The sequence below is a fragment of the Tribolium castaneum genome, chromosome 4 (assembly GCF_031307605.1).
Source record: "Tribolium castaneum strain GA2 chromosome 4, icTriCast1.1, whole genome shotgun sequence".
In the NCBI taxonomy this organism is placed as follows: domain Eukaryota; kingdom Metazoa; phylum Arthropoda; class Insecta; order Coleoptera; family Tenebrionidae; genus Tribolium; species Tribolium castaneum.
This window is the reverse complement of record NC_087397.1, coordinates 8,097,969-8,124,848: the sequence shown is the minus strand read 5'-3', so window position 1 is coordinate 8,124,848 and position 26,880 is coordinate 8,097,969. Positions and strand designations below refer to the sequence as shown.

The window sequence follows — 26,880 nt, the reverse complement described above, 5'->3', positions numbered from 1 at the left end:
AATGTTTTGTCATCCACGAGGTGGAATAAATGAACCGATTTACGTAAAAAACATTTTATTCTTCAAATTAGATTCAACAAGGCTTAAAATATATTTAAAACATTTTGCCTATCCCTGGTTAAAGTCCAAAGAATCCTATCCAAAGAGTTGATAAAGAAATAGTTTAGCATCTGCTACAGCAAAAACGATATTTGAGCTGTTGATAGCATTAATGCCGTCTATTATTAAATACGTTGCAATGTTTGCTTTCGGTAATAATGAGACATTATCTTGTTGAGAGGCAGCGCATTCAAACTTGCGGCTTGTCGAAGATAAACGCCACATGCCAGAGAGCTTTCTTCGTTTTGCATTTAGTAACAACGCCGCCGCTGAGTGAAACCTCGTCTGCTACACTGAAATTGCTCTATTAACACTAATTACAGCCGAGAGAACAAGGCAGGTATCGCAGAGAATAACAAATAGTTGGAATTTGTACGAAATTTTTGCAAGTTTTAATATTGTTGCCGTTTTTCACACAGTACTCGCAATGATAGGTTCAGAAAGACAAACGATTCTCCATTTGTTTCCAAGTATTACAATTAGCACAAAAGCTCCATTTTGCTATATTGCACTGTCTTGTCAGTGACTGCAATTAAAATTTTATGTTGATTAGAGCGCAAGAAGGAAGTTTACGACGTTTAGTGTCCCAAAGGGCCAAAAATTGGTCTCCAAAGCTGGAGCTTTACGTGTGTGTTTAGATATCGATTGTTGCTATATATTTGTGTTGTTCATCTCAATCCCCTGATTCCTACACATTAGAACACGAGAGAGCTTTCTGTGCTAGAACTATGTGCAGAGACCTGCAGTGCTTTCGGTAATGTTATTTTGAATTGTTGATGGTCAATTCAACGTAAGCGCGCCCTAAAATTGGCATTATTGAAATAGTTGCAGGGTTAGTAATTGGATTAGTCTGAGCATCTCGCAGAACGGCGTCTCGTAAACCATTTCACAGTGATGATTAGAGAGTTTGTCGCGGTGGGGCGCCTCCTGTGTGCGGCTAATGTAACGATAAATCAGGATGGTGTCGAGGACTAAGTGTAAGCCACTACCAGTGAACGGCCGGATGAAAGCTGCATAGAAACCTAAAGGAACGGTGAATTATGACCCATTCCTGCTTCACTTCTCGTTCATTAGAATCGTGAGACGCCCTTTCAACTTTTTGCATATGTGTGCTTCTGTGGAAAGCAAATCGATTCGACTTAGCGAAAAACCATTATAGATCGAACCCGACGAAAGCAGCTTCCAACAAGGCATAATAATAATAATAATAGTAATAATAATACAGACATACATCCAATTACAGGACCGTTTTATTTTAATATATCGTTTTGACATATAAATTTTTGTGTAATTTTAAGTTGTTTTAATTTTGCAGATTATCAGTGAGGGAACTTAGGTTTTCGATAACAACGCAAAATAAAATTTTTCGTAAAATGTCTCACAGGCCATATTAACAGCATTGTGGAATTTCATTAAAATTAACTTTTTTATTTACATCGTATCTTAATTTAAGTTTACTAGAAGATAGCTTCCTTATGCATTGTGGTATAAGGGCGTTAATCAGTTTAGCATTTTGCGGGCTAAAGATTTGATGAAGTGTTTCATTAGATTAGGTCCGGACTCTTTAAAAAAGCCCTAAATTTTATTTGGAGGGTGTGCACAGCCGACGTCTTGAGTGAATTAGGCGGAAAGCTGGCCAGGTTAGTTTACATTCAGAGGGCGTTTCGAGATATAGGAACACTGCGACCGTTACAAATCTTCTTTATCGGAACTAAACCTGCCCGCTTTACACCCCAACATGCACTCCTAGAAATACCCAAATCGATGGTGCGCTTTGGCCGCGATTCAATTAATCAAAAAATGTTGCAAATGCAACCGACTGATTTCAATTAATTTTAATTAAATTGGATAATCGCGTCTTTGACGCGTACTCCTCGCGGAATAAATTGAAAATAAATGTGACGTTATCCAGATTAAGACAGAAGTAGGATGCGAGGGACGCGAAAACAAATTCAAATTACTCCGCTCGAAACCAATTTAAGGATTTGGAATGAGGCGTTTTTCGTGATTTCTGCACGTGACGTTGCCGGAAATCTAGCTCCGTCTAATTCTACCACATTCAATAACATTACTGTTATAAAAATTAAATCATCTCCACAATAAAAACTAAAATAAAACGTCACGCCGTCCTCGGGGACTAATTTCAATTATTTTTTCGTTTTTTTCCTCACGTTAAATAAATGGAAATATGTGTGTACAAAATGTGGTTAGCCATTAATGCGGCACTGCATCGAGCTGAGTAAACTCTGTGCAGTGTAAACCTTGGATTTAAAAATGGGTGGATGCGAATAATTAAAAATTAAAAGGAGATTACGTTCACGTCCATAATACCTCTGTGCGCTATTTAAATCTGTTTCAGAGCAAAACTCAATTTAATGATTTAGAATTCGGGCCTCTTCAGCATTATCATTGAGAAATCAAGGCACGTTAAACGTGCGGTTCATACCGGTAGACGTGTCGCTTAATCTGCATATTCAGATCAGCCGGGTCTCATCAAACCAAAGCTCTAATGAGAGTTTAATTACACGGGGTAATTAAGTTATCCACCGATACCGCCCTCCTAAAGTCGGATTATTTTATCTATGTTTTTTGGTACTAGTAAAAATTCTCTATCGAAATAGGGCCAATGGTTTCAATTCAATTGAATGAATTTCAATCAGAAGCTCGTACCAGTCTATCGAGCTTAATCGCTTTCGAACTGTAATTGCCGATTACATTAGTAAAATGGTTTGGGATGATGTTTAATATGGGAAGACTGTTTCAGTTTATTTTTAATATAGCAGAGACTCAATTTTGTGAGCTTCTGTTAATCAGGTTAGCCGATATTTAATAAAGAGTTTACCAAGACTAATTAAAGCAAATTGTATTTCCTGCAAATGCTTATACGTTAACGAAAACTGATGCCCATTCCCCATTTTTTGTGAGGGTCGTTAACTGGATTTCTTCAACTTATTGTCGTGTGATCCGTCCTGTGCAGAAATTGAGCGGAATACTCGGTAGCGCAAAACATTCCAATTGAATTTAATTTTATTTCGCCTAATTCGTTTCCTTGAAGCGGAGCATTTTATATGAAACGTGCAATTTTACTTCTGATAGTGAATTAAAACCCATTTAGATGTAGATACAAAATCCACTCGAAATGATTCCATCGTCGAAAATGGTAATGCTACTGGATATAATCACAAATTTCTATTATGTGGTTTCATATGTACTTTTGTTTTACAATTACGTAAATTAGACCTACACAGATAACTTTATTCGGTTTCTGCAATTATTTAAGACCGTGTCGATGCAAATTTAATTATGTAAAATTTGTAACACTCCTCCGACAAAATGCTTCCCCAAAGAAGATGAACTCGGGGAAAGGGTGATAAATGTGTGCGGTTAGTTTACTCTATCCGACATAAAGTTTTCAGGCAAACTGCTTAAATAGGCTCGACAATCAGCTCAGACTATCCTGCTCAGGACACGTCGTAATTAAAACTTTCGAGGACATTTCTGCAAAGAATGGTTTAATCTCAGTCTTTTAAAAATTCCTCACTTCCATGCAGTGAAAATCTTGTGTTAGCGTGCCGCTAACTAAATTCGATTCAGTGATCTACTAATAGCTAATTAAATTAAATAATACAGTCGTATCTGTGTCATTATCTAGATTCCCGTTTTACGGCAAAAAACATCTTTCAGGTTGCCTCGTTGATGTTAATGTAATCAAGTTAATTATCTTGTAACGGATTATAAAGCGATTATCCCGCCGACACTAGCTCACTCTGTTTCCCAAGAGATGTTCGCAAAATCGCTGTGACTGCACTTACTCTAATTTATCTACCTCTCATTACCGCGAAATTAGATTTTATGCATTTTTCAGTTAATTCATTGATTAATGGGGCAATGCAGTTTTTCGTTCAATGACCTGCTGCTCTTTTTTCGTCGGCATTCAATAGCGTTTTCACAATTTTTAAAACGAGAGCATGAAATGCAAACTCTGCAAATATTTTATCTTCAATAAAAAACCGCATTATTCTTAGAAACTCCGGTTGAACGAATGCCAAAGACTGAGGCACACATGTAAGCATTGTTTTTTAATTTCTGAAATAATTGCAGAAGATAATTTTGCATGTCTGTGGCGGAAAGGAGGGAATTATGAAAACGACGCTATTAAGACTTTGTTTTTCTTGTTACAAGAGACCCCTTTTAAGCGGAATCTTGTTCTTACTTTGCATTTCGCATTCGGTGCAAGTATAAAATTTATTTGCATGTTTATTGTTTTGCAAGTACGAAAGCTGTGTATTCAAACCTGTTGCATGTCCCTTTTCCGGTTTCATAATGACACTTTTACAGTCATCATCCGTTCAAATTTCATTTCCATCATTTCTAAACGAGAGGGTAATTTTTCGCCGGTGCGTAATTAATTCGAACTTAACTCTGAGTCTAACATAATTTGAAAGTTAACCTGACCACAATAATAAATTTTCTAAGTTCCATGTAGCGTAAAGTTCAAGTGAAGTTTATTGCGGTACTTGCACGGTTTTCACTCGTATAAACGAAGAGATCGTTTGCTTCTACGACCACTACATGACTCTGATAGATGAGTTTAAGGCCAGGTTCAGTTTTTGCACGTATCGCACAGGTATATAAACCCTATCAGTAATCGATTTACTATTAAACTAATCCGGATAAGGAAACTTCGAGTCATGACGTCAGCATGTCACCGGATGTTCTATCTCTGATCGTCCAAATGGCCGAGGCTTTGCTACTTTCCGCCGATGATATCGTTTTTGCTCCATTGTCGCACGTTTTCTCAGCTTTTAACTGGAAAATAAGCTCGTTTTTGCAGCACTGTTGAATTTTTAATTCAATATAAGAGCTTTTGCTACAACCAGCGAAAGCTGTCTGGCCGGGATTAATGTTTAATAAATTTGCACATATCTAGGAAAGGCATGTCATGTTTGTCGTGCAAACGCTTCAATGATTAATGCCGCGACGTAAAATATTGCCTCCACATGCAAATTCTGCATTTTTCTGAAAAACAATCGCTTGTGTAAATGCAGTAAATATATTATCATAAACTGTCGAAAACAAATAAACCCTATTTTAATCTGATGAACTCGTATTTCTAGTTAAACAAAATATACATGATATTATTGTCGATGGCTAAACAAAATGTAAACATTCGAGCTTTTCAATCCTTTTGCAAATATTAGTATCCTACATTGTGTCCATTGGGGAAATCATATCCAAGCAGGAAATTAAATTCACTCCTCCGTCCAAAGGCAACTGCTGATACATGTCGTTCATGTATTCCGAATCACATCTGCAAATATGTTACATTTCGCTCCATTGTGCCACTTTATTAAATTCATATTAAAATGCTCGGAAGCTCTAACAAGATTATGTAAAATTGTGAAAAGGATAAAAGGACCGAGAAATCTATTTTAATAAGGAATGTGATCTTTCAGCAGTTCGTTAGTTCGAGATGACAACTTGATGATGTATTTGCGATTGGAAATCCGATCCAGTGCAATATAATTTGCTTCAGAGCGTCAAACGTCGTCTAAAAATTGATATTGATCTTTCGTTTTTATAATACCGAGAAGCTGCACTTCCAGTCCTCGTAAAAAGTCGTTGAGCCGGATTATGAATTAGAACAGCATTATCTTTAAACTAAACTGCTGCGTTTTAGCAAAAAACTTTGTGAACATAGGCAGGTCATCTTTTAAAAGTTTCAATTAGAAAACTTTGCCAAGTGCGAGCTCGCTTTACAAAAAATGTCGTGAGCGAATTGTATTTATCCTTGAACAGACAAGTTTAAAAGAGGGAAACTTGTCAGGGCAAAGTTCATAGGTGTCTGAGTGTGTACTTCTCAATTACATGAGGAACATTTCAACAGTTGCATGAATCACAGTTGGGGGTTCACATGTAACGTAGCTTGCCAGTAAAATATGTTCTATGCTTTTAAATTAATTTTCTGGGACAATATTAGGTGGTAGTTCCAGTACATGAGCGTTACCTGGGGGAGAGACAGTCGGTCGTCAGGACAACACAAGTCTGTGCCCCCACGGAGCGAAAAAACTGGTGGCAGGCATAAATTTGATTCCATATCTTTGATGAAGATTGAACAGGTTGTCCCGAATTTGTTTGGAACGAGAAATTTTAATTAAGTCTCGCTGAGTGCATTTTATTCGGAATTTTAATAAAATCAGATCGGGAGTCGTGGTGGTTCCGTGTAATCTCACAGAGATACAATTTACATTACAATAGATCGAACATAAAAGAGTATGAGCTCGTCTGACTTCTTCATATCCAATTAAAGCTTTACAAACTTGCGTTACATGAAACAAATTAGAGAGCTGGAATTCGAGTGTTTGGAGAGGGAATGTTTTTTATTCGCCACGACAACAATATTTTAACAGATCGATAAATGCTAATGTTACCTCGACGCTCAAAGAATAGGTACGCCTTTCAACACCTCCCAAACATAATTTAAGACTTTTGCTCATGGTAATGATTTTATGAAATAATCCATAAAGCTCCTCAAATATCTACAAAAAAAACGGGTTACAAGCAACCCCAGAAAAGCGTGTTTTAACGTATGATATTGAATTGTAGCCATAGTTTTAAGGGGATGTTCCAGCTCAAGTAATGTGCTGGCGCAATAAATTTAATGGTATTAAGAAACATTGCTACAAACATGTACTAATTATAATGGAATAGTCTTAGGTGTACTGTGCTTCTTAATTATTCATGCAAGCCCAAAAGATTGCGCCATATATAATGCGGCATTAAGGGCTGTTATCTATGTTGAATATCCCTTAAGCCCTTTTGATCTTAACAGCGATTACATCTGCGGTCTGAATTACACGGATCTGAATGGTTCATATAATTTCTGCCCCTATATCATAATTAATCAATAATAACGGATAGCGCAGCCGGGCGCATTCATTTAAAATCCATCTGAGTCCAGATGAAAAAAACCGTTCCACATAGGGGTCCCTCAGAATCCACAAAACACCGAGATAATCTAGCCCCAGAGAGCCGCGCCCAAAAATAAAATGTTAAGAGCTTCGCTTTTCTCACCTCCTCGCCTTGGGAGAGATTATTAATTTAAGTTTTCATTATTGGTGGAATAAATTCGGTGCTTATCTCTTCCGCAAACTAACGAAAAAAATCGATAACGCATCTTTCCGGTAATTATAAAATCCAATTCTAGTTGGCAACAAACTCATTTAAAGATTGGAACTTTGCTCGGTTACCTACTATCGATATAAAATTGTTCAAGGGGGCGAAGAAACCGGAGGCGGATGGCGGAGGCGGTGATATATTTTTCATACAATTAGCAGACTGGAAGCGTAAACTGAACCAAATAAACATTACGGTTATAAAAAGCTCACAGCAAACACGACGCTTGGATATGTTTGGAATATCAAAATTTAATACACCTCTTCCTGTTACGCAATCCAATCTTGGGCGCCATAATTTAATCTAATTCCAGACTTCAATCGCTTTATGATACAATTTCTCTAAGTGAAGAGCCACCAAGTGAACTCAGCTAATCCGACGTTGTTACAAACTCCATTTTCTGCCAACCACACGACTAAAAATAAGACATACAAGAATTTTGAAATCTCTAAAGAACAAACTGAGGTGGAGACAAAGTTATTTTTCACATAAATGATCATTTTTTAGTTTGGTGGGTTTTGTTACTCTTGCTACAATAAAAATGCAGCTTTTTTGGGAATAGAGCATGGAGCGCATATGTGCGTCAAATCCGCTTATATCCTTTGTAAAACGGTGAAAAATAGGTCTGGTTCACGGTAAATGCAGTTGAATCCGTTAAAAAATTGCTGAAAATGTAACAAAACTAGAGGGTTACGTTTTAAAAGAGGCAGACTCTTTTTTAGCCTAATAATTTAATAACACACGTCGACATGATTTTTATTGTTTAATATGTTGGAATTGAAAATTTTGAAAATATATGGAATCCAACATCAGGTTTTCAAGAATCTTTACAGCGTAATAATATTTACCTATTTCATAAAAATATATCAAACTACATACAAAGTTTTGTCGCACATTCTGGGAGTTTTGGATCTGTGTCGTACAATAAGTCCTTACACTGCATTTAAATCTCAGTATAACCGGTGCTCCTTTGAGTGATATCTCATGTTCTCTCAAAAGAGATGAAAGAACGCTAAAACTTGATTTGTTTCAAATTTTATATTTGAGAATTACCACTATTTCTGAAAACTTGATGTGATATCATGAAATGAATGGTAGATTTCTTCTCAGTGTCTCCAAAACATGTCAACAGCATTTTAAACAATACCGAATTTGTGGCTGTTGATCAACAGAACGTGATATTGTAAATATGGTCCTTAGTCAAACTCTCAGGCGTTATTTGATGGAAAATTGCAGAAGATCCACAGACTGATCCAGAAATAATACTTTGTCTGTTAGCACTGAATTTAAAAGATACGAATGGAGTACCTACACTTCCAGTTAACAATTCAACAATCTTATAGGGTAATCGTCAAGAAAAATTGAATCCTGTTGCAGTGTTGCAAATTACGAACAAAAATAATTTCAGGATCAGACTGTATTTCCAGAAAGTAATTAGTCAAAAACACGTTACTAAGACTCTGCACTAAAAAGTAGTGCTTGACCAAATTTGAGTTACAATGTTTAGGTCCAAAAACAAAACATAACAGGCAAGAAATCGGTGAAGGATTAACAAGCTAATAATTTCTCCCTCTAAATGCCACTTCAAAAAATTAACATATTGTTTTGAAATATTGGACACATTCAAATCGACAGTCCTTCTGATTATTCCGGAAGACGGTGCCAGCTTTGTTATTTTAGATAAAGTAATGCTTTTTATTGTGTTTTTTGAGTTTTTTTAAAGGAGTTTTTATCAAATTTTCAAAGTACCGAAGTTTAGCCGTTAACGCGATATTTACACTTTTGTCTTTTTATTTCTTTGAATTTGGACCTTCGTTTTGAGAAATAGATTTCTTTTTGAAATGGTCAAATACGATTTCGAAATACCTATTTAACATTGATACAGTTGTTTGTTTGAAAAAAAAAAAGGTACAGATCTATTTTTTTAAGTGTAAATACTACACACTGTTCAAAAATGTTTGTTCATCAAGTCAGCCATGGATTTTACAGTACTACAGTACTCTCACCTCTGTCAAATCTTTTGTTTAACAATAGTTAGGCTTTTTTGCGTTGTTCGGCAAAACTGTTTCCAATCTAGGATTTGTCTGCCTTTTGTTTAAGATTTTTGCGCTTTCTTGTGTTGTGCGTTCTGTTGTCTCTAGGTTTGAAGCATACACCTGGTACTTCTACTTAAAAAGTGGATATTTTTGAAATTAGGACAAGCGTAATAAAATAACTATCAAAATTTAAACAACGTTTCACATGTAATAAATAATAATAATTTTTACGATATTCTACAAAAAGTTGTGATAAAGTTGGTGGCAGCACGCATCAATTTGTCCTTTTAATGCCGAATCAACTGTTGCTGAGCAACGTCTAAGCCAAAATAAACGAAGAAGTAATATAGCTTCCGTCTCAGGGCTTAAAAAATTTAATATCCGATCATAATGAAGATGGAATATTGCGTGCTATCCGACAGGAGCCGATGACAATGTTCCTAAAAGCACGGTATTTAAATATTTGATTAGTGCCAGATCCCTGTACGCTTTGATTAAGTCAGTTTAGACAATGCTAGCGGCCCTCGGGGTCGGCAACCCCTTGTATCAACTATCGGAAGGTATATATATATATAGATTGCGGTTTTGAATACCACCCTCTTTATAATTAAAATTAAAACATCAACTACCCTAATCCACCCGAATTTGTCAAGTGACTCAACGTTTCTAGCAGCAGCTGCGTCGTGATGCGTTCTCGACTAATTGTCTTTTAGGGAAAGTGAAGAGCCGTCTTCGTGACCATAACAGTAATGAACCTACTTAGGATTTGAATTAATTCAACAGTAATTAGCCATATCACGTCTCGTATAAGTGACAGTGTGTAAAGTTCTTCTCGTTTCGCCACGACACTCGCGAGGCCTGCAAGGAGCTGAGGTCTCATTCAAGACATCAGTATTCCGGTGACAGTCCCGCGTCAGTTTCCTTGGCGTTGATGTTTCTGCACTTAAATTACACGCTAAATTTAATTCTCGCAAGACATGTACAAACAGGCGACCGGCTCCGTCCTAAATGAACCTAAATCCTCAACTGCTAAATAATGATGTGAACATTTTAAATGAGGAAGAGGTGGTCTTGCAACCCCCTTTGTTTCGTCAGTTTCACTGAATTTATCCAATTAAGAACGGCATATAACTTTTCTAGATGAACTTGTTAAAGTGCGCTGCAGCAGACGTGCACTAATTATAATTCGGAGACTGTTGTAATAATTATAAGATTTAGCGAGGCGGAAGGAGACTGTTTTAAGTGTTTCGGGCCTCCCTGGATACTCTTGACGTCAAGTGGAGGACTGTAATGATGGTTGAACGACGGATGGAACCTCGACGATCAAATCTATCACCGGATTCATGCAAATTCCCCCCGTTTCCAGGTTCGGATTTAACGCAATCAACCAACTCCACCGCAAAATATCAACAGGCACTCGACATTCCTTTCACGATTTTGTTATTTCCATACCCTTATCAAACTCGTGGCGTGCTCATTTTCCTCACTTGCTGCCACACTTGATTATAAACAATAAAAAACGCATCGTTGGACGTGGACTGTAATAAACTGGAAATTGATGAAGGGCGGTAATAGCTTTATGGCACAAATAACTTCACTTGGTCGGGGGTAGAAGATGCATTAATCCGCACTTACACACAAGGGATGTTTTTAACGGACAGGCTAAATAAGATTTGCCCATAATTACAGTCTGTATTCAAAACCCAAAAATCGAATAGCAGTTTGAATTCCATCATATTACAAAAATGAAATTAAAATCAGCAATTTTATTAAGTAAAATTTAATTTGTTCCTCATATTTGACCATCCATCTATGCAGTACAAATCCATCCAATAAAACTCAATTATGAAATAATTGTGAAATAATTTGATATTACCTAAAGCAATTGGACATGCACAATTGCTGCTTTGATAACTTTTTTAATAAAATTTTGAATGATATTTGTAGAAAATTCTACACCAACATTTTTTTTACAAAACACCAATAACATCAAATCATAGTTTATATTTCGTTGTTCCTGATGTAATAGATGTCAATTATCAACGTTATGTTTACAGAACAATTTGTGTGTTCAGTGCAACACACAAGCAGGATTATAATTAATAGTTTCGATGTACATTTGGCCAAAACTAAACCGTATCTATTCGCTTGTTGTTATTTAAACATAAACATTAATTATGTTACTTAATTAAGTCAATATCAAAGTTTGATATGTATGTAAAGCTTCATAATTAAATGAAAAAAAATTCGTTGCACTTACCCTTCTCCGGGAAAATTAAGTTTTTGCCGCTAATACTTGCAAACACGCGTCCAAATTGCCAACGACGAGCACAAAACCGGCGTCTCGACGCCCAACAAGGAACTGGATTTGATAGAACGTAAACGCTGCCGCAGAGCACGTGTATAGCAAACATGCGCTTTAACATTTGTTCAAAGCTCTGGCTTTTTGGATAAGTTTGTGTGAAGCAGTAAATGACAAAAAGTTGCCAAAAAAATAAAATTCCAAAATTTTTGTAAAGCACTAACAAGTAAATATTCGGTCAAATATACTTTTTAAACAAAAAAAATCGTTGCTGAAGTTAGTAGTTCAATAATGTATTTCGAATCGTTGTAGATGATAAAGTAATTACTTAATATTTTTGCCACAGAAAGATAATTTTCTTTGTGTATAACGTCCACTGTACACATCTCATATTTTAAAACAAAATGATTTTATTCGAGAAATAAATGTTGGCAACCACATTTATTGTTTGGCGAAAATTTTATTTAGTTTGAGTGAAAAATAAATAAATATTACGAGGCTTCAAGATCATCAACATGAAAAGTAATTTGAGAAATTTAATCATGCAAAAAAAAACAATTCAGTAAAAAAATGCGCCAGTTATATTTTGAAATTTTGATGTAAGCTACTAATAAAAATAATGCCAACCACGATTTACTCATAGTAGCCAATTTTTTCTATTTTAATTGTTTGATTTTACTTATTAGTTATTGTAATGTTTATTGTCTGCAATAAAGTTGAAAATTTGTCTACCATATTATTTTTCGTATTAATATCTCCAATATACTTCCAAGAAAAAAGTTATTTGTTTTACATTTTCTGCTTTCTCTAATAACATACCATTGTTCGTCCGAACATTTAGTTGTTGGGGCTTAAAATGTTTGAAACAAAATAATCGAATGTTTGAACTGTGGTTAAATTTACGTACGCAGGAAGTGTGTTTGTTGTTGGAAACGTCATGTGAAGTCTAATCGAGATGTTGTCTTTGCGTACAAGTTACTACTAGGAAGTAATTTGTCTGCTGTAAAGCTTGATGTATGAATAAGAAAGAGCAAAGCTTTAAGAAATCGTCTTCAAGGAAATATAAACGTGAGATATTGGTCTGGTACAATTAAAAGTTTTTGCGGACGAACCGTGGTGTTTATTTAAAACCGTAGTAAAAATGTCTGTTTACTTTTGTTTCAAAATTGCGATGAAACTCCTTCGCCTTTCATCACCGGATTTAATACCAGAAAGCCGAACGAGCTCGCGGGCAAAAACGACAAACTAGCGAAGTCTCCAAGTACATACGTCAATATTAACACAAGCCGCTCAAAATGACATTCAACTGTGGATTTCGAGACAACATGGCAAACACAACTTTGCAGCAGTGGATATCCTGATGCACAGATGCTTTTCACTGATGAAAAATTACCAGCATCAGCGCCCGAAAAATTTCATCGGCGACATGAAATTATTAATCTGGTGTCAGAGCCGCACAACGCCGATCTTTGTATGAAAAAGCTCTAGCGATTTTTTTGCCCATAAATACACTAATGTGCCAACTCTTCTGCTCGAGCTTATTTCCGTATAAAAGAAATAGAAGCCTTATTCGGACTGAAAAGAAAACATATTATGTACTTTAGCGATGCCTTTACACAGAGAGCTTTCGTTGGTTTTAACATAATAGTTCCGGTACTTTTGTTACGACTGCAGGTCTGCCTGCAGGATGTCTGTGTTTCGGCCTAATGGACTGTAGACTTGTTCAAGTAGGTTACTTTATTTGTTAAGAGCGTGAGTCGAATGCTTTCTTGTTAATTTAACGCAACGTTCTGTTTACGTTGGCTAAATATTTTACAAGGTTACTGGAATTTAATTCGTGTTGTTCGTTGGCACCTCCCCAAACGACGTCCTCACGAATTTCAAATGAAATCGGCTAAATGAACGCATCTGATATACACCGTGTTATCTTCGGACGAGCTTTCGGCCAGATAACCCGCATTTTCATAAGAATAATGACCGGCGAATTGTGCGGAATTTTTCTCCATTTAAAAAAACATTAACCCACCCATTTCTCCAAGTTTAAAGTCATAAAGTTTACACGGGGCGGAAATTTCGGAGCTATTCAAACGCAAGAAATCGCGAAACTCAAACCTCCATTAACATTAATTGCACCTAATATTTTATTAGATTTTAGGTCTTCAATTTTTCCATTTTAATATTTGCATATTTTTGAACAGTCTTGTTTTCAGAACCACATCATTTATGCAACCATATTTCGAGGTAAATACTGTAGGTAAATAACACGGTTTGCATTAATATTCCATTACTTTTTGTAATATGAATTACTCCCCTATAACAGTTACATGTATTTTTAAAGGGCGACAAATAAACAATTTCAAGCTTTTTTGTGTCTGGAGATTTCTGTGTCTGAAAATAAAATTAAACTTCCAAATTATGTTTATGTAGTTAATTAATTAACGTAGTGTATTCAACATCTTTTAAAGGAATTGATACAAAGTTTTATAACTTCGTTGAAAGTTTTAATTAATTGGTTCTTTTTAAAAAGGAAGTTAAAAGAGAATGATTTGTAGGTATGCATTAAAGCATTGACCAATATGCCGAATTTGTTCAAATAGAGGTAAAAGCCTTAAAAATATCGGTTTAGAAATTAAATTATTTTCGTAATCAGTTTGATCGCCATATACTACGAGTACCTTAGCACAAAATTACGGAAATATTTATAACCCTTTTTTTCCTAATAATAAAGTAATAATTATTTATGCCAACAATACCAATTCTTACAAACTAACTTATTTGAAATCCACAAATAATCTCATATTGGTTACACCAGCCTACAATGGAGTTTGAAGAAGAGAGGTTTTTAAAATTTCATTACTAGTACTTGGATTTTATAAAAAAATGCCTTACTTTTGTCCGTTAGTTAAGTCAAACCCAATTTTTTTAAGCAGTTTTGCTATTAATTTAGTTAATCATTTACTGCTTCTGATTGACCTGACCAAGGGTCTTCTCAAAGAGTTGTGCAGTCCCGAGGTCCTGTTTCACTTCCACCCACAATGTTTAGGGGATTTTTGCCTTCAGTCGAATCGTTACACAAATTTCTAAAGATGGAAATGAGAACCAATTTGGATTGAGATGATGCGAAATCTCGGCATTTTTATTCAGTAGAAGTAGTTTCGGAAAGTGTAAAAATTGGTGCTTTATCACGTCCGAAAAAAAGTGGTGCTTGCGTGACGTTTTCAATTCGTCCCTGCCGGAAATTATAGGTTGTCTGACCCGGTGACCCTAGTGATTGGAAACCGTTGAGTGACGAGTTCTCATCAGTGCAGCCGTCGGCCCATTAGGGCTCAACTTCATGAAGGCCCTAGAAAGAATGGCTGGGAATCGGGTCGGAGAAGCTTTAAATGTGAATTCATGGCGGCAATGACCAAGAGCACGCCAGTGCGTTATGGGGTTCTCGAACGACGCACGCTATCTGCACTTCACACTTAATTAAACTTTCCAAACTTCTCGCATCACATGTGTGCTCAATTATATACAACAGTGCTAATTCACTTTACACGCCGCTCGAGCGACGGCTGCCCTAGCGTCTTGTTGCGCAAATTAGGTCATTCAAAGACGAGTGGGCTAATGGAGATAGACCGGATTTGTAATTCCGGGTGGTGGGCTTATCGACGCGACGCAAGGTGGGATTAAAAAAGGACGCATTAGCTATGCATTGTGTCGGGGGTTAATGTCATGTGAAAAATACATGATTGTGTCGTATTAATGTGGGTGGAAGATATATGCATTCATGATTCGCAAATGGATTCGAAATTATAATGTTTGGCGTTGGGATGACAGTGACAGGCATGAGGAGAGAGCTTCAGTCGACGAGAATGAGTATGGAGCTTTCGTATTTCCGCCCTCTTATCCGAGTTGCATCTCCTCCCATAACACAAATCAGAAATGTCGACAACACGACTCGACGACGGGTAATACTTATAATTTAACTTTGATATTGTATGACTCAAACGTAGCGTATTTCGACTGATGCTCGTAAAAAATACACTTCCATAACAGAAATCACAGTTATCAAAAACTTGCAGGATTTATGGGGGCGATAAAACTCACTCATATCCCGACCGTTTTATTTCGAAAAAAATACACTGAATATGGCGCAAGTAATTTAATGAATGGACCCGGCGAACAAATAATTGCATTTAAGACTCGTCCAGTTGTTGCAGTTTTAATTTACCAAACTGACGTTGTTGAGTCAGTTAAAAGGCAACCAGTAAAAAATCGAACGTCATGTCCAGCCTCCGGCACACTCGGAAAAGCAATTAAAAGAAAATCTATTAAAGCACACTTCGGTAGCTTCGTTTGCAGTCGCCAGTGCTTTAGAGCAAAAATTATGCTTATCACTAATAATTACCAAAAGTTGCTTCGTGGCTTTCATTTGCCAAACGTATATTCACTGGTGTATTAAATTAAAACCTAAGACATAGACATAGCAAATTTTACGATTTATGTGTCTCTCTGTGTGTCACATGTCCCTGTTATTCGAAACAATCAGCGAAATTAAACCTTTTTATTCATTTCGTTACATTACTTTATCATGTATGGTGTCTATTCAAATTTGCTTTGCTATTTGATTTCGACGACAAAATGTCGATTTCATCTATGAAAATGATGAATCGTTTCAGCCGTTACAATTTAGATCACACGAATTGATGTCTCCTATTTGGAATATTGACAAGTTTCGTGTTCGTGCATTGTGGAGGATTTGTGGATAATATAAACTATAATCAGCTGAGTAGATCAATACAATAATCACCGTGGTAAGACGTTCGTGGCAAGGCACTTTTATTAGTCGTGAGCTTCGTTAAAATTCTTCCATATATTTAAGAGTAGTTTTCTTCCCAATAATTTGATAAATTATGAGTGATGCGAAGCAACGCCCTTGTCGTAAAAAATGCTGTTCATCTTAACCGGCGTTAAATAGCGTTCATAACTCAGCTCGTGTGGCAGAGATTCATAAATTCTCTACATGGCGAATACCTACAAGTCATGAACATGCTCATAACAGCAAAAAAATAGATAAGACCAATAGTTTATTGCCGGTTATGGTATGACTGAAAAACGTAAATAAATCCCGTGGAAAAATCAAAGGAAAGTCCGCCCCTTAACGTGAATTTACGATACACTTTCCCGCAGTGTTTACACCCCCTCATGTCTTTTTGTTTTGTGCATTCACTTCCACTTGGTTGGCCTGTTGGCAGGAAAGTCGATAAGACCACTGATGTTACATTTTCCAACTCCGAATAAACGTTTTATTACAACAATGAACCATCGCTGTCTCTTTATCAGCTAATTTTATCGTAGTGGATGCATTGATAAAGCTTGACATTTGCTTGGTCTGTGGGGAAAATAAAGCAAAGAGGCGCCGCATGTTGTGGTATTTACCCGAGTTGTTGCCAAGTTGGATTTTGCTTGATTCCAACTGTTGCATCGCTTAAACAAAAATCTGACGTGTGTCATGCCAATAAGTATTTATTTGACAAGTTTCTTCTCCCTTATCTGTTTCTCTGGAACAATTTTATCTCATGACGAGAACTGTGCAAGTTTTCAGCAATGCATCTTCGTAGCAATGGGAGATGAATTCTACGGAGTAGGTAATTCAAAGTTTGCTCTAAAGCGTTTTTATTACTTTCGATCTTTCAAAGTTATTTATTGAAAACGTCGACAGTAAGGATTTTAACCCGAGACGTTTCCTTGGTGTTTGCGACTTAGACACTTTGAAAAGATGGACCCCTTGTCCCTTCGGACTTAACAAGACTTGTAGTCCAGGACGCAATCAGACTTATTACAGCTCTTGCAATATTAACAGCACTGCCTCACAGCCACGATGTAACTGCGAGTGCACTTTAAAATCACACGATTTGGAGCCAAACCCTGGTAAATATCACCAGGAAAGCTCTTTTATTTCTAAATTTCGCAGACTTTCCGACGTGTTTGCTGGGAGAACGCAAACGTTCTCTTGTATTTCGCCGCATTGCAAGAAGAACCGCCCCGGTGATAAATAACTGCATTCAGTGCATGACAAAACATCCGGTAAAAACGCCTTTACCATACATGCTAACGAATAAATCAAGCGACTTCGTTGCAGGATGTTAGAATGGCGAGAGTTGGTCCATTGCAGTGGAGACGAGTTCAACGGCGCGAATCATCGATTTTGGACCATTTTAGACCCATGTGCATAAATAAGCAATTGTATGATTTCAACTAACGTTTCATGTTGCAGAAAACACAAAAAATTATTTGACTGTCGCCATTCAATAGTCGGACCGTAATGTTCAAACGTTATATTATTTTTTTAAATGTATAAATTCAATTGCAGCTGTGCATTCAACCGAAAATATCGAAGCCTCGTGCCAGCCAATGCTAAAAATAGACAGTTTTATAGGCACAAACTACCCAACAGTAACTGATAATAACTAATGAAAACTCGTTTTAATGGACTGGTTTCAGGCGAGTTGGCGTTAGAAGAGTCTTCAAATGACGCATTATTTCGAATTTTTAGACAAATTTCGAGAAATAGACTAGTCAGAAGGCGCAAAAGTGCGCCTCAAGGTCTAAAAATCTGAAATATTGTGATATTGATCTATTGTTGTTTAATAGGGCATGATGGAGAGGAAATCGAAGAAGACGACGATGAGAATGATGATGATAACATAGGCGAAGACATTGCAATAGAAGAGGACAATGATGAGGAAAATGTAACCTCGACAACTGAAACTCCTGAAAAGGACGAAATGAAACAGCAGCTACACGAAAATAAAAATTACAATTTTACCAACACTGAGGAAGTTAAGAAATCTAGTAATACTACTCACTCGAGTGGAGTGACTAGAAAATCAATACAAATCGTATTATTTTTAACATGTGGTATAAATATTGTAAATTTGATTTAAAATAAATATGTACTCACCAACATCTGTTGAACTTGGTCTCGAACAAATCCGCTCCTTGAAATTTGTTCCGTTGTTGCGACAGAAAATGATCCCATATACTGAAAAAAACAATACAGATGTAATAACTAATAAAGAGGAACCCGAGGGAAATAAAGCCCTCAAACTATGTTATGCCAAAATAAAAAGCCTCGTGGAAGCAGATGGATCAATCTGCGACCTATAAATTGCAACTTTATTTCGTACCGAAGCAAAATGATTACAGGGCAGAAACACTTCATTAGGGCTTAACATGACAATAACATGGGCTACAATTATTGACTAAGTTCTAATAACAGACGGTACAACAATAGATTTACCGTTAATTGATAATTGGGAACTGATTTTACTAAATATAATGTTGCTGCCAGATGCATTGTGTTTATTATAGAGAATGGAGAGTTTTGAGATTTATGGGATCGGCGTTATATAACCCGATTGCCGTACAAAGAAACGCCTTTGGCAGTAATGTTGGGCGACAAATCGTAAAACCAAAATAAATCGTGCTCTTAAATTTAATTTTTATAATAAAAGCAATTTTATGGCCTTTCGACACTTCCATGCAATAATGTAACACATTTTAACATTTTAAGTTTAAAGTCAATAAATTAGAAACTTAATAATAAAAGCGATGGATATCCTGTTTCCAGTAGTTGAAAATTAACGACCGTTAATTTTTACTAATCAAATATTTGCGATAATCACTTCCATACGAAGGAGCTAAGTTGTAATGAAAAAGTTAAGTTAGTTGGGCAAAGTTCGAGGAATCGTTTCTTATTTTAAAGTTTTTCCGGACTGAAGAGCCTTTTTTCCGTTTTTAAATCAAAGAACGTTGGCGAGTGGCATCCTTTCAAGTTTCAGCCCCGGGGCTCTTAAAGTTCCAGAAATAAAGTAGGACTTCAACACATAGATTAAGGCACACATGTATATACGGCTTTAGTAGAAGCTAATGGACGCACAAACAATGTTGCCTCCGGTTCACTTTTATTTCTTGCGACTTCAAAGCAACGGAGGTCACTGCTTTGGCCACATCTGACAACGGGAGGTTTTGGGACGATCCCACAAAAGGTTTCAGGCTCAGTATAATCAAATTTAACAAATAAATGAAAAAAAAAATTAAAAATGTAACTGGAACTACATTGTCACAATGAATATTAATAATGTAACTATTAATAATGTAACGGTTTTTCAGTAGCGGAAATCTAATTAATGTTTGAGTTCAAGTTCAAAAATAATAGGCATCCTACCAGCAAAGCAAACTATAAAGCTAAAACTGTTCAACAGCAGTAGACTGTAAGTTACGTGCTGCCCTCTTTGTGGCAGTAGCTCCAACTCTAAGCTTTCAGCAACATGCCCGGAGTTAACCGGAATCGGTTGGTGAAAGTTCGCGTCTTTGCTTGTTATTACTTACAGTCTGCTCTCATGCAAGTTTTGTTTGACACTCAGGCAACTAAAAGATGTCTCTCAGTTCTACAAATATTAATTTTTCAATCGTGATTGTTCATAAGATTATTTACAAGTTCTGAAATTTCCAAGAGTTTTGTAATTGTATTTTATGCAAAAAATTATTTGTACGTAGGGTTCACTAAAATAAATATAATTGTTTAAATCAGCGAAAAATCTTTTCAGCTTTTTACGTAAAACATTAGTTTTACGTTCGTGAGCTGAAACGGGAATAGTTGCACAACTTCCTATTGTTTTAAACAAATACCTCTAAGCGGATTTGATGCAAATGCTGAACCCCCATTGAGAGCACAATAAGCGTAGTTTTGTCTATCTTGAGTAGAAGGATTGTGTAGAAGGATAGCTGTGAGAAAATACTGCATCGACTGTGGAAAAATGTGTGAAATCCGCAGTAATTTTGAGTTAAGCTGGCCTGCATGGTGTTCCGCGTAGGTCTCGGGTAAGCCATCAAGTATTCATTTGCAACAAACAACGAGGGAAATGGCCGTGCATGATTTAAAAGGACCGACTTGTTCCAGTGGTGAATGTATGTATACATCCGATTTTAATTGTTGCGTCAACCAGTAGTAATTTCCTACGGGATCTGGCAAATGACGACCTTAATGGCCATCCCATTCTTCCAGCTTAATCAGTTAAAATAACAAAATTCGTTAAATTGTCAAAACAATTTAAAACGCCGGACAAAGCACCGTAAACATGATTGGTTTTTCCGTTCCAATCATGTAATAAATATCCTCTGCGGAATCTCGAAAAATAAAAAACGTCTTTGATAATATTGGGAATGTGCGTTTCGAAATTCGGGAATACAATAGATGGACGGACCTATTGTTGACTACCAAGCCTGATTTATTTCAGCAGTGATGTGTGCACGATAATAAAGGAAACACGAAAGCGTTATTATTAGGGTTTCATTTGCTTTGGAAAATTCTCATCGTTTTCGTCCTATTTTAAATTATTTAGAGTACAAATCTCTGGAATATCTAACTAGAGAAATGTGCTAACACACAGATAATGGCTCGTTTAAAGAGACACATTGTAGTGCTTCACCGACAACTGAACTGAATCAATCATTTATTCGCGAGAATCTGCTGCACTCTAAATGGAAACTTTGGGATTTCCGTCAACACAATGCACTTTATTTTTAATTCTGTACGCTAGATGTAAAAACAATAAGAAACATTATCGACGCATTTAAACAATTAATTTCGATATGCAAACTTAGAAGCTGCACAAGACGGATCTTACTTTCATTCTGTCAACAATTCGCCAGGTAAGCGTCTCCAAGTTTTAGTCAAGTTTCACCTAGATAGAGATTTTGTTGTTCGAGAAAATAGAACCTGATAGGGAGCTGTTTACGAAAGCATTTATAATGCTAATGGCTATGTTTGAGAACTATGCAGTTTGGGGAAGTCATTAACTCGCGAGTTTAATTATTAACTTTCTGTAAAATTTAAAAAAAAAATCGTTTTAAAACTATCTAAAACTACAATAAATTTACTAAATAGTCCAGTAATGAACGCTCAAAAATGCTTGTAGATGCATAGTTTGGAACAGAATTTTTGACTAGAATTAAAAATATTGCCTGAAGATGGTGATTACAAAAATTGGCCAAAATATGTAGCAATTTATAAATAAATAAATTTTTTCCTTTACCAAATATTGATCTCTCACAAGAATGGATAACAACATAAATACGAGTATGTGTCTATTCAGAAATAATCAACATAAATTAAAATGAAGTACGATAAAGGAATCACACCAATCAACTGTCTGGGGCACGTCAAAAGGTTACGATAATTATTAAAGCACAGGAAATAAACCAAAAGGGTTAAGCAGCCCAAAACGGTTTTATTCATCAAGAACGTAAAGGCTAACATATACAAAATCAAATGAGTCAATTCAGTATCACAGGTACTGATCTGTGGCTTGTTTATGCTCCGATTTTCTGAAAAAGTGCTCAGCCGCCAAATTCAATTAATATTCGCTATCACCGAAGAGTTCCTTAATAATGATGTAAGTCTTGTTAAATTAATTTGGCTCTGCTCCGATCATGACAACTTATAAGATTATTCGTATTTTAACGTATGCTTTGTCACACTTATGAAAACGCCTAATATTTATTATTCTTAAATTTATTTGAACATTTATGAAGGGGATGTTATCTGATCATTTAATATTTTCACTCCGAAACTCTCTAGATGTGAACCAATAAGCGCTTCGTTCATTTTCTCAGTGTTGTGTAATGATGTGTAACAACTTTATCATAATTCATTCTAACTTACACTTTCGAAAACAAATGAACAGGTTAAAACGTTGTATTTTGTACTTTAATAAAAAAGGTGGTGTAATAATATTATTGACTTTAGATTGGGATAAAACCATTATTAGAGAAATTATTTTACATTTACTTGTTCATAATTACTCGAATATTTCATTTTCCAGTTTTAGTCCAATTTAATTTATGGATGCCTGCTAACATGAGATCAAAAATAAACTAAGTTAGAGCAGGCCGTGGCTGCGGAATTGATAGATCAGGATTTTTCAAAAACTAATTCTTAGCATAATCTAAATCATTCTGAAAAGGTGTTTACCACCATTTGTGAAGTTTGTGAATACAAAAAATTATATGCGGTTTCGTAACTGCAGGTTTTGTCAATTGTGCAGTAATGTAAACGCTAAGTCGAGTATTCGTACTACAACGTCATGACCTGACCTGACTCCTCGATTAAACAAAAATTGCATAGACCTGTCGGCACATTATGCCAACCTTATGTCAACTACCACATAATTTCCATCATCAATGAATGAAAACATGATATGCAAATGTGAAAGACCTAACAAGACCCAATCAATTCCCGTTGCAATTTCCACACAGTTCAATTGAACTGTATAATTGTGCTTCACCGTGATATATTATTTATTTATATATAGCACTCATGAATAATAAATAAATTCGTGTGGTTATTACAACATTATAATAAGCTCCAATCGTTCGTAAAGTGTTAACAATATTTTTAAGGAGTGCGTTTTTCCAACTTTTGTCTCATTTGTCGTTAAACAGTTCCGAAAAACTCAAGAAAATAAATTTACCGCGGTTTACTTTGAGCAAATTGATAAGCAGTAGATGCTCCATCCATCTCTCGGATTAATTGGTCATTTATAATGATCGGAATTGCATCGAAGTGGAGTGGGTGGGCTCCCTTTTGCCTGGCACATCCGCCCATCGTCATATATTTTGCATGCAACATGTGCAACTATGCATAAAATTCCTCGCGTCCCGTTTCATGGATTATAAATTACGGCGCTTCCTGTATAAAAGAGGCACAAATTCGGCGATTGAGAGCGGCGTGCGCCATCTTTCAACTCGTATATTATGCTATTGTTACATTAATTATCTTGTGTACATAATGAAATAACAATTTCGTAATGCATCTGCTGTATACTTTGTGTCACAAACAGACGCAGTATTCGAACGTTCCCACTGAATGAGAGTTTCAACTTCAAAAGAACCCCTGCGAAACGGGTTGTTAAAATAATTACCCACATCAGTTGCCGCTTTGATTTTCAAATTAGGCATTTTCAGTGTATACGATAGTTTTTTTCTAATATCAAGACGAAACAAAACTAATTTTGCGTCGCAAGAAGCTCAGAGACGCGTATAATTAATTGCGTGCCTGCCAGGTGTTCGATGCTCTTGCCCGCGAAATCACGTTCCCAAACGTTCCCAACAAATCTGTGTAATTAGCATTGTTTTCGATCGATTTCGCCAAATTTCGACAAGGAAACGCAAAGTCCTTTAATATTGCCTATTACCGAAGTTACGATTTTGTTTTTATGTGCCGGAAATTATAGCCTTTAATTATGCTTCTCAACAAACACCCACATGTTTTCTTTATTTTTCAGCAAAAACGATTGTGTAATTACGAATTAGACGAACCTTCTGCTAAAGCTGCAAACAATATTTGCGGAAAATATGTTAGAAGAAGTTGCCACGAGTTAACATTGCTCAAACTGGGGTACTAACGCTTAATTTTACGATTACGATGTTCCTAATTATATTATAATCTGAGGTACTATAATAAACGTTGAACGATGTCATAACTTAAATATCTCATTTTAGCAGACTTAATGAACTCGGAGTGTCTCAGTTAGAGATTGTAGAAAAGAAATAAAGGCTGTTTGTAGAACAGAGTTTTTAATAAATGTATGTTGAATGTTGTGTCTGGCAGACACGAAGGTTTGATGATGTTCGAAAAAGACAAATAATTGGTTTCGGTTCGCTTAGACGGGAAAGTTTCCTTTTGAAACTAGTTTCTATTTCATGTTGACTTCTATCAATAGCAAAGTAATGTGCAACATTTGTGAGTGTGCTGCAATTTCAATTGACTGTAGTCGAGTAAGAAAAGATCTCTTGTGTAAATTAATTGTCGGTACATTTAAATATTCAGAAGTTGGCAAGCTCCATAAACGTACAATCGTCTCGACTAACTTTATAGTGTTCGTGTAATGTTGAAATAATAAAAGCAGAGGTTAATGAATTATACATTGCTAATTGGCTCAGTCGAAGAGTGTGGGCCAGACGTGTTAGTGCGAAAGAACCTCAAATTGATAGCCGCCTCCATTATTCGAAAGTGGTTGTTAAAACCAAAAAAGCCTATAAAAAGGTCAGCCACTGAAGAGCCTTTTCCTGTGTTCCTGTTTTTGCCGCTATTCCAGATTTATTATTCATGTTGCGGTATATTTATGCATAAAAATGGGCAACAAAAATTGAAACTCCCGCGATTATGATATTAGAAACTTTTAAACTTTGTTCCGCAGACACTGCCTCTCCGGGAATTTAAATACGTTTTACATAAATTAGAAGCCTGTCCATTATAATAAACATGCACCTGAATTAAGAAGTCGCCAGAACCGATTCGGACCCTCCGCATTAAAATTCATAGTACTTAGTAGTAGCTGGAACTGAATTAACGACTCCTTTTTACGCTTTCATGAAACTTGACGGCTGACGCCTCTCCTTTGCACGTTATTTATCTAATTAGGAAAAAGTTAAATCTTCACAATAAAACTCCCCAACTAAAAAAACACAAAAATGAAACGTAATAAACATCGAAAGGTCACTATTTACATTTCGGTTTATTTTTATTGCCGATAAATACACTTTTATGATTTGGAAAAATGGTGGATGCGCCGGGCGAAGTCAGGCGAGCATTAAGTGAATCTTTTTAACTTATATCTCGTAGTTGCTTGATACCGGGTGTTTAACCCATTAGCTCGTTTTACTTTTTTTAAGAGAACGAAAAAGATTTTTATCGAAAGAAGCGAAGCCACAGCAGGTGTACGGAATTTGATGAAAATAGGGTGAGCAATTGGGGCTTGTCTTAATTTATCTTCGTAGCTTTTCCTCTCGAGGTAAGTAGCTGGTAAATTTTTTAGAAACCGTCATAGGTAATAAAGTGAAAAATTAGATTACGCCGGAAAGTTTGTTAGTGATAAAAACATCTCGATATAATTGCAGCGCAACTTGCGCCAGCTATCCATGCATTCATTGGCGGCAATCCAAGACGATAATCTCAAAATTTACACGTGCAGTGGTAGTTAGCTGTACCGGAAAAACGGTTCCGGGAGGCGATAGAGCAGGAATTAATTTGATGCGCACACGCGCCGTTTACAACACCGACAAATAATTTTTCAGCGGAAGCGCGCTCATAGCCAACGGTGAGTCACCTAAGCGAGCATTGCCGAGCTTATTGGAAAAATAGGGAGAGATAATAAGGAGGGAGATGCGAGGAACCGAAGGCACAGAAATAAAACATGTGTCTGATGATATAGAGCCGGTAGATGTTAAAGCGGAAAAGTATCCGAAGCATGAAAAGAGTGGTGATTCCTTCCCACTCGTTTCGATATCGCTGAAAAAGTTTATTGTTTGTGTTGTAAAAACTACGTTATGATCGTTTCGACGCATCCACTTTATGCGAGATTAAAAAACGTCAATATTAATATTTGGCTGAAAGGTCGCCGTATTTTATCGAGATGTATGCGTCGTTCCAAACGAATTCGAAAAAACTGCACCTGGGGGAAAAGCAGATACGGCTGAAATCGGTCCGGCTTAGACTAATTACCATACAAACCGTATCACCTTAATTAAAGTTTCAAACGCTCACTTCATAAGTTCATATATCACGAAAATATTTTTACCGTAAATTGAATCGAGCGATTTCATTAAATTTTCATCAAAAGACAATTCACTCGGTAAAATATAGGTCAAAACTATTCACAAACTAGTTAAATGCATGGGAATAAAAACCTCGTGAAACAGATTTTATGAGTTGAGGCACACAGTTGATACGTTTCAGCTTTCGTTAGAGAGAAAACTGTTTGAGTTCTTTGGATGTATGATAAATCCTGTTATGTACAGGTGGCTGACTTCATTCGCGCCATTGGGAACTAGCTTAGAGAAGCAAAAGAATAAAAACGCGAAAACTATGCATAAATTTATAAACAGTTAAAAATGCATTTGAAACCACTGCTGCTTCAAAGGAATATTTTACCCAACAAGTTGGAACTCCTTTATTTGACACATTTTTACGTGAGCATGCTTTACTTTAATTAATTTAGTAACCCACAGAGAGAGAAACATTACAACGGAAGAAAATGTATCGTGTTTAAAATTTTTATTGTGTTCGCGGTTGTAAATATATATTGTATTCGAAACTGAATATTCTCCAAAGGGCTTTTCAGGATACATCGTAAACAGCGAACACCAGATATCCATTTCAAATGAAGAAGTTTTGGCTTTTAAATTTCGTGTCTACCTTGTGCTGAAAATTGACTT

The 26,880-nt window shown here is 36.2% G+C and overlaps 2 protein-coding genes and 1 long non-coding RNA gene across 4 annotated transcripts in view; 1 reads left to right on the top strand and 2 right to left on the bottom strand.

Moving 5' to 3' along the window:
- The window catches only part of LOC663672 (EGFR adapter protein), a 109,718-nt gene that overhangs the window by 44,580 nt on the left and 38,258 nt on the right, over positions 1–26,880 (bottom strand). Inside the window, exon 2 of one of the 2 annotated variants that reach the window (XM_015984963.2) lies at positions 18,563–18,643. In XM_015984963.2, the coding sequence (XP_015840449.1) occupies positions 18,563–18,643 (81 nt within the window). Of the gene's footprint in view, positions 1–11,571; positions 11,718–18,562; positions 18,644–26,880 lie in introns of those variants that run through there. The other variant, XM_015984967.2, reaches the window with a different exon arrangement.
- On the bottom strand, positions 16,673–17,393 carry LOC107399208 (uncharacterized). The gene is made up of 3 exons (XR_001575871.2): positions 17,282–17,393; positions 17,038–17,235; positions 16,673–16,990 (listed from the first exon to the last, which is right to left on the bottom strand). It is a non-coding gene; the product is annotated as an uncharacterized LOC107399208 (long non-coding RNA).
- LOC663697 (uncharacterized) lies at positions 17,111–18,565 on the top strand. Its single transcript, XM_015984982.2, has 8 exons — positions 17,111–17,242; positions 17,298–17,529; positions 17,573–17,685; positions 17,741–17,826; positions 17,876–17,920; positions 17,972–18,054; positions 18,103–18,204; positions 18,253–18,565. Exons 1-8 carry the CDS (start codon positions 17,111–17,113, stop codon positions 18,543–18,545), a joined length of 1,086 nt encoding a protein of 361 aa, XP_015840468.1. The 3' UTR covers positions 18,546–18,565.